Source organism: Neomonachus schauinslandi, chromosome 13, assembly GCF_002201575.2.
Source record: "Neomonachus schauinslandi chromosome 13, ASM220157v2, whole genome shotgun sequence".
Classification (NCBI taxonomy): Eukaryota; Metazoa; Chordata; class Mammalia; order Carnivora; family Phocidae; genus Neomonachus; species Neomonachus schauinslandi.
In genome coordinates this window covers 85,929,933-85,938,071 of record NC_058415.1, presented here as the reverse complement: position 1 = coordinate 85,938,071, position 8,139 = coordinate 85,929,933, and the positions used below count along the sequence as shown (strand labels likewise).

Genomic DNA, 8,139 nt, shown 5'->3' with positions numbered 1-8,139 from the left:
GAGCCTGATGTGGGACTCGATCCAGGGACTCCAGGATCATGACCTGAGCCGAAGGCAGTCGCTTAACCAACTGAGCCACCCAGGCGCCCTCATTTATCCATTCTACTGTTGAGGAGCATTGTGGTTGTTTCCCATTTGAGGCAAGTAAGAATAAACGGCTATGTACCTTCCGGTACAAGTCTTAGGTTGACATAAACACTCATATCAATTAGGTACATGCCCAGAGGTGGAGCTGCTGGGTCGCTGGGCAGGCAGAGGTTTAGCCAAATAATTTCGGGAAGCAGACAGACCAACCAATCCCCAGTCCACTCGTCATGTAGGAAACGAGAGCAATTTTTTGAACTTTTTATTTGGAAATGATTTTAAGCTCACAGAAAAGTTGTAAGAATGAGAATAGTACAAACAGCCCACTTGTACACCCTTTGCTCAGATAAAATTATTTCATATCATGGGGAGATATATGTATCTATACACACAACCATTTGCATGCATATCGCAAGAATGTATAGATAGAAACACATAACGTAGGATTATATATGTATGCGTGTTATATGTTATTCACACATGCATGGGTATGTATATATGCTTGTATATAACTTGTCCTGACTGATTTAAGCATAGACTTTATACCTCATGGTTCTTTATTTATTTATTTTTTTTTAAGATTTTATTTATTTATGTGAGAGAGAGAGAATGAGAGACAGAGAGCATGAGAGGGAGGAGGGTCAGAGGGAGAAGCAGACTCCCCGCCGAGCAGGGAGCCCGATGTGGGACTCGATCCCAGGACTCCAGGATCATTACCTGAGCCGAAGGCAGTCACTTAACCAACTGAGCCACCCAGGCGCCCACCTCATGGTTCTTTATACATAAAGACTCCAGTGTGTATTTTCTAAGCACAGGGATATTCTCCTACATAACAACAGTACAGTTAGCAACTTTGGTGGAATTAATGTTGATTCAATAGTTTATTTAATCTACCACTCACATTTTTTTTTTAAGATTTATTTATTTGAGAGAGAGAGAGAGAGCACAAGCAGGACGGGTAGAGGGAGAGAGAATCGCAAGCAGACTCTACGCTGAGCATGGAGCCTGACACAGGGCTTGACCCCACGACCCTGAGATCATGACCTCAGCTGGAACCAAGAGTCACCCCCTCAACTGATTGCGCCATCCAGGCGCCCAACCACTCATTTCTTACTGTGTGTTTTTTTTTAAAGATTTTATTTACTTGACAGAGAGAGAGAGACAGCGAGAGAGGGAACACAAGCAGGGGGAGTAGGAGACAGAAAAGCAGGCTTCCCGCTGAGCAGGGAGCTCAATGTGGGGCTCAATCCCAGGACCCCAGGACCATGACCTGAGCTGAAGGCAGATACTTAACGACTGAGCCACCCCCACCCACGTGCCCCAATGCTGTTGTTTTTTCTTAATGTGAAAAATTAGAAAAGAAAATCTCAACCTTCCTGCCCAAAGACCGTGGCTACCAATATTTTAGTGTGTTTCTTTCTGGAATGTGTCCTCTGTGTATTTCTTATATGGTGTCATCATCTCCAATGCACTTGTCTCCTGCTATATTCACTTACTGTATTTTTAGAACTTTGACATATGTACTTAATGTCGCTTTAATCACAAATTATTTCATCATATTGGCATGCTATAATTAACTCCTCCCTTGTTAGACATTTAGGTTGCTTCCAATTGTGCGACATTATAAATACACAGAAAATATCACCAGGCATTCTTTATGTAGGATTGTTTTCTTAGGCTAGATTTCCACATTAGTGAGATTGCTGGGTCAGAATGCATGAATATTCTGTAAGTTTTGATACATGTTGCCAACCCACTTTCCAAAAGAGGATTCCAATTTTCACTGCCAATTTAGGAGAGCACTTTGATTTCTCTCTCCAGACTATTATCTTTGTTTAAAAAAAAAAAAAAATCTTTGCTGGGACGCCTGACTGGCTCAGTGCGTGGAGCATGCGACTCTTGATTTTGGGATCATGAGTTCAAGCCCCACGTTGGGCAGCAGAGTGTGCTTAAAAAATAAAAATTAAAAAAAAGTAATAGAATTTTAAAAATTAGACTGTTGAATCTCAGATCTGTACCTCTGAAACAAATAATGCAATATATGTTAAGAAAAAAAAAAGAAGGTAGCAGGAGGGGAAGAATGAAGGGGGGAAATCGGAGGGGTAGATGAACCATGAGAGACAATGGACTCTGAAAAACAAATTGAGGGTTCTAGAGGGGAGGGGGGTGGGAGGACGGGTTAGCCTGGTGGTGGGTATTGAGGAGGGCACATTCTGCATGGAGCACTGGGTGTTATGCACAGACAATGAATCATGGAACACTACATCTAAAACTAATGATGTAATGAACGGGGATTAACATAAGAATAAAATTTTTAAAAAAATTTTTTTAAAATTAAAAAACCCTTTGCCAACATGAGAGGTGGGACATGGTGTTCCATTCTTGTTTCAATTTATAATTCTTTGATTAGTAGTGAGTGTGGGCATGACTCCATGTGACTTATAATAACCTAAGGCTCTTTATCAACGTAGCTCAGTATTTTTCTTGATTTTTATAAGCATTTTACATAAAGAAAAAAAGTTGGGACCCTTCGTCCACCATTCTAATTTGAAATAATTTATCTTTACTATAATTCTAAAGTTTGGCTACAGTGATTTTTGTGTTTAGGGACATTTATTTTTATTTTTTTGTGAGTAAAGCGATAGAAGTTTATTAAGTGAAGATACAGAAAAAGCTCTCAAGAGTGAGAGGAGTCCTGATAGGGTTGCCCTTGTTTAGGGACATTTTAAAACATTGGGCCATCCTAGGTGCCCATCTTCCCCTGTGTGATTTCTCCTGGCCTGAGGCAGGAAATCTCAGCCAGAGCCTTGACAAATCACCCATGACCTCAGGGATCTTTAGAATGACACTTAAATCTACAGTTAAGTGCACATGGACGTTTTTGGGGGCTGTGGGGTACAGGGGCGATATGAAGTATCACCTGTCTGCTACCCATCTCTTCTACCCTCTACGTCCATCTGGCCTGGCAGGTGCCAGGAAGTGGAGACCATGCAGGGTCAGCACTAGCTGGCATGACTGCTGCCCAGTCCAAATTAAAACAAAACAAAACAAAAAAAACCCTGCCATTTTCTCTGAGTACAGCATCCGTATAGAAGAAAATACAAAGAAAAGGGTCTGAACAGAATCACCCCGACATGGAACATTCTGCCCTCTTGGACTTAAGAAATGGGGTCAGTGTGCAGAATTTGGATCCCAGGGTATTTGTCACTGGGGCTTCACCCAGAGTCATTTTTATTTGGTGGGCTGTTCTCTCCTCAGGTGTTATCTACCTGAGGAGGAGCGCAGTCAGGGTGGCATTCTGGAGATGTGAGTTAGCTGGATTCAAGTGGGAACTCCAACAGCTCACTCAACTCAAAGACGCCAAGATTCTTTCTTTGATCCTAAGAGCGTGACTGAAAAATTCTAAGATTGATTCTACTAGGACAGGAGATGACAAACTGTGGCCCTCTGCGTGTTTTTGTAAATAAGTTTTATTAGCATACAGCCACACCCAGTCATTTACATATGTTCTATAGCTGCTTTCAGGCTCTGATGGCAAAGTTGGGTTAATTACAACAGAGACCATAACCCACAAAACCTAACAGATTCACCATCCAGCCCTTTATTGGAAAAATTTGCCAACTCTGGATCTAAGAGTCTAGGGTTTTCATTTTTGCTTTTTTAGTTTATTTGAGAGAGAGGAAGAGAGTGGGGTGAGGGGCAGAGAGAGAAGTAGACTCCTTGCTGAGCAGGGAGCCCAATGCAGGGCTCCAACCCGGGACTCCAGGATTGTGACCTGAGCCAAAGGCAGACACCCAACCGACTGAGCCACCCAGGCACCCCAGAGTCTAGGGTTCTGAGACTGGTGGGATCTCCATGCCCATGGGGCTGTGGGCAATGATTATATGTAGAACTCAAATGAATGTTTTTAATACATCTGCATTTATTCTAATTACACATATTAGGAGAAAAGTAGCAAATCAAGCTCATGATGTCACAGATATTATTGCTTAGGACAAGGCTAAGTACAACAGTGAGTGTAGTTCAGGAAAAGTATTATCTTAAATGGTGTAGTCTGATAAGATCTAACAAAAATTAAGAGGGGAGGAGAGGAATGGCTGTGATTTGGGAGCCCTGAGTTCGGTCAGTCCTTGGTGCTGGGGTGTGAGGGACAGGCTCCAGAAAGCCCCCCACACACCTCCTGACGCTGCCCCTCCACTCCAACCCTGGCCCAGACTCTGAGGTGCACCATCACAAGCCTGACCTTCTCGGACCCCAGCTGCCAGGCTGAGGACAGAGATGACCAGTTTGTCTTGCGCAGTACCTACTCCAACTGTGGCATGAAAGTGACAGAAAATGTGGTCAGGAATGAGGTAAGAAAAAGGGCGGGCAGGAAAGGTATCGGCCAGCTTAGCTGGTGCCTCCTTGACCTTCCAGGCCAGTGGGCCTTTGGGAGAGGGGGGTGTGGTGCTCAGTAGGAAGACAAGCTTATTAGCCATTGGTTGCCTCAGTCCCCGCATCCATAAAATGGGTGTGTTGGGTGGGATACCCTCTGGGGTACTTCCTGGCTCTGACCTGTTCCTTGGCTCTTTTTCTGCAGGTGGTGGTCAACCTCTTGTCAAGCTCATCACCGCAGTGGGTGAGATGGATGGTTACCATGCTAACCCATCTGGTTCAGGGTCCTGGTGCCCCTTCCTGGCCTGGGAGGGGAGCAGGCCTCAGGAAACTCAGGCCCCGATCCCGGCAAGCCATGTTATCTTCAGGGTGCCTCAGCCTCCCCTTTTGTACAAGGGGAGCAGCACTGTTTTGGGTTCCATTCTCAGCCTCTCAAGCCAGAAAGTTCTAGTACATACTGGCTGTGTGGCCTTGTACAAATCAGTTAAGCTTTCTGGACCCAAAGGCTGTATCTGTAAACAGGGGCCTAAAAAAGGATCTCTGCCGTGGGGGTGCTTATGAGCAGTCACTGATAGGACATATGGGAAAGCATTCACCCAGGCCTGGCACAGAGCAAGTTCTTGATAGATTAGCTTTGTTTTAAAGGAGGGCCAGGCAGCAACTGGGGACCATGGCTCGCGCTCCCACCCCCCACCCCCCCACCCCTTACCTTTCTAGCTGGATGCCTCCCAGACTGACCACGCCCCCATATCTCCCACAGAAGAAGGTGCACTGCATCAACATGGAGAGCCTCTCCTTCCAGCTGGGCCTGTACCTCAGCCCGCACTTCCTCCAGGTCTCCCACACCATCGAGCTGGGGCAACAGGGCTTTGTGCAGGTACGGGACTTGACCTCTAAGGCCCGCCCACTCTTGGGATTCTCAGCTTTCACTGCACCATTAGTAGAGGGGAGGTATGCACCGGACCCCCCAGAGGAGGGAGCCAGCGGGGTACATGGTGGAGGGGAGAGACAGCACAGAGACACTGGGTGGAATGTCCCCTCCTAGAGTTTGCTCTAGGCGGGCCCAGGGCTGTCCTTCCACCGCCAGGGTGGAGCCTCAGAATGAATCTAGCGTATTTCACGAGGGCAGCACTGAGTAACTGACCAAGCGCCGTCACTCTTACCTGCCCATGTAGGTGAGCATGTCCCCATCGATCCCGGAGCTCATGCTCCAGCTGGACAGCTGCCACCTGGATTTGGGGCCTGACGCGGACACCGTGGAACTCATCCAGAGCCAGACCGCCAAGGGCAGCTGTGTAAGCCTGCTGTCCCCAGGCCCTGGTGGGGATGTGCGCTTCAGCTTCCTCCTCCGTGGCTACATGGTGCCCACACCCACGACTGGCACCCTCAGCTGCACCATAGCCCTGCGTTCAAGGAGTTTGTCCCCGGTGAGTGGGGCCCCAGCTTCAAGGGTGGCTTCGGGTCTAGGGTTTCCAGGAAGGGATGCGACAGCCCATGATGTGGGACCAGCTGGTAAGGGGCAAAACCAGACTGGTGTGTGGTTTCTGGTTACCAAGGCTACTCCTTCTGCCACCCTACAGCCTTCTGATGGCTTTGCTGTGTATTGGACATCAGTAGGATTTGCAGCTGTGTCCATCCATCCTTCCTTCCACTACCCATCCTTCCGTGCTTATCTTTCCTCTTTCCCACCCAGTCATCCATTCATAGTCCCTCCACCATCCCTGTCAGCCAGCCAGCCTCCTACCATCCCACCCGGTCATCCCTTGATCCGTCCACCCACGAATCCATGCACTCACCCATCTTTCCACGTGGTATAGTCACCAATGTCATTGCATTAAACAGGAGATCTCAGCAAAGAGGGTTAAGATAAAGGACACAAAATTCTGATTTTTCTCCTTCACCATCCAGTGGGGATCCCTGTCCTCAGGCACACAGCCTTGGACACACACATCCCCAGGTCCTGGCACACACAAGGGTCTCCAGGATTAGAAACTTTCCTGGTTGTATGAAGCTAGGCAAGCCTTTGGGGCCACTCCTGAGTGGGTCTTCCCCTCTCAGTGAGCATGGGCCTCTGGGCTAACCTGACTCATCTCTCCCAGGTGTTCACAAGGGTCACAGATGCAGTGCAGAGTGCCCTTACAACCCTCATGGGATTTGGGAGCCTCCCAGGGAACATCCTCGTAGCGGCCAAGGGTTGTCCACCCAACACCCTCCCTCAGCATGGATCTCCCAGGACTTGCCCAAAGGCTCACAGCTAGAAAGTGGTGGGATAGGATCCAAAGCCAGGGCCCCAGGGCGGGTTGTGACAGGCCATGGTCACAGAGCCAGGAAATAAGCCCAGTCACTGCCTCCTGCAGGCTGTGCTATCCACCATTCTCTTTTCCTCCCCCAGGACGCCCACAGGACTATCTCCACGCGTCTGAACATCGTCAGCCCTGGCCTGCCTGGTGAGTCTCTCTAGGGTTCCAGTGGCTGAGGCCAGTGTGGGACCTGATGGGTGGCCCAGAGGGGTGCAGCACAGACACATGCAGGGAGGACCCCAGAAAGAGCATCCCTGGGAGCAGGGGCAGAAGGGCCCCCAGCAGCATAGTGTAGGATGCATGCTGTTATCTTCTAGAAAGAAAGCCTTTGCTCTCGACTACCCCATGGACCAGATCCCAGGCATTTAGGTTTTCTTAATCCCCAGAGTTGCTAGCTGACCTTGCTTAGGGTGGGGGTAGAGGTCCTGGAATCAAATAAGGCAGAAGACATGCTGGAGCCGGGCTGGCCTCACCTTCTTGAGGCCCCCAGGGTGGAGGATGCTCCTTCAGCCCAGCACCCTCCAGCCTCCTTTTTTATTCCCTGTGGGCCCAGGCCCCCACCAGGCAGAAAAGGTCACTGATACTGGGGGTAGAGGTCGGGGGCACCTGCTTCCTTGCCACCGTACCTGGGTTAGGATAGAGCCCTGACCCCAGCCCATGACCAAGAGAACAGGGCCAATTACCCCATTGCATCGATGGGAACTCAGTGTCCAAGGGGAAGCCCATAGTCACCCAGGAGTCAGGAGTGTGGATGGAATGAGGCCTGGGAAAACCCAAGAGCAGAGCTGAAGAGCCCTCAGAAGTACTCCGGCCCATTCCTACCATAGTAGGAATTCCTACCTACCCACTCCCAGGCCCCACTTACTTTTAGCTCAGATTATACCATCCATTCTCCCTAAAAGTGAATCTCCATCAGCCTTGGAAGGCAGAGGCATGGCCCAAAGGCCTGGCTGGGTGGATGGTCAGAACAGCCATGGCTCAGTGCCAGGCATGGGTGTGATGAATCCATCTGCCAGATGAGAAGATTGAGACCCAGAGAAGTCGGGGTCAGTGGCCGAGCTGGGACTGACGCCCAAACCTGTGCCCCTGGCCAGCACAACACAGTAGGGGACTAGGGAGGGGGCCAGAGCACTGACTGCAGCCATCCTTCCCTTGCGTGCCCAGACAAAGGCCTCGTCCTGCCCGCTGTGCTGGGCATCACCTTCGGCGCCTTCCTCATTGGGGCCCTGCTCACCGCCGCGCTCTGGTACATCTACTCGCACACGCGTGAGTATCCCAGGCCCCCACCATGAGTGCTCAGGGTCCCTCTGCCACCATCACCAGGGGGGAGCCCGGGGGAGCCTCTGGGGGAGTGGGGAGCCCCGGCCGGGGCCCTGACCTC

General features: G+C 49.6%; 1 protein-coding gene across 3 annotated transcripts in view; it reads left to right on the top strand.

Moving 5' to 3' along the window:
- ENG (endoglin) overlaps positions 1 to 8,139 on the top strand; it is a 33,772-nt gene that overhangs the window by 24,838 nt on the left and 795 nt on the right. For 2 of the 3 annotated variants that reach the window (XM_044920312.1, XM_044920311.1), the window contains 6 exons: positions 4,299 to 4,436; positions 4,664 to 4,702; positions 5,219 to 5,335; positions 5,634 to 5,885; positions 6,851 to 6,909; positions 7,900 to 8,024. In XM_044920312.1, the coding sequence (XP_044776247.1) occupies positions 4,299 to 4,436; positions 4,664 to 4,702; positions 5,219 to 5,335; positions 5,634 to 5,885; positions 6,851 to 6,909; positions 7,900 to 8,024 (730 nt within the window). The remainder of the gene's footprint in view (positions 1 to 4,298; positions 4,437 to 4,663; positions 4,703 to 5,218; positions 5,336 to 5,633; positions 5,886 to 6,850; positions 6,910 to 7,899; positions 8,025 to 8,139) is intronic. The other variant, XM_021691141.2, reaches the window with a different exon arrangement.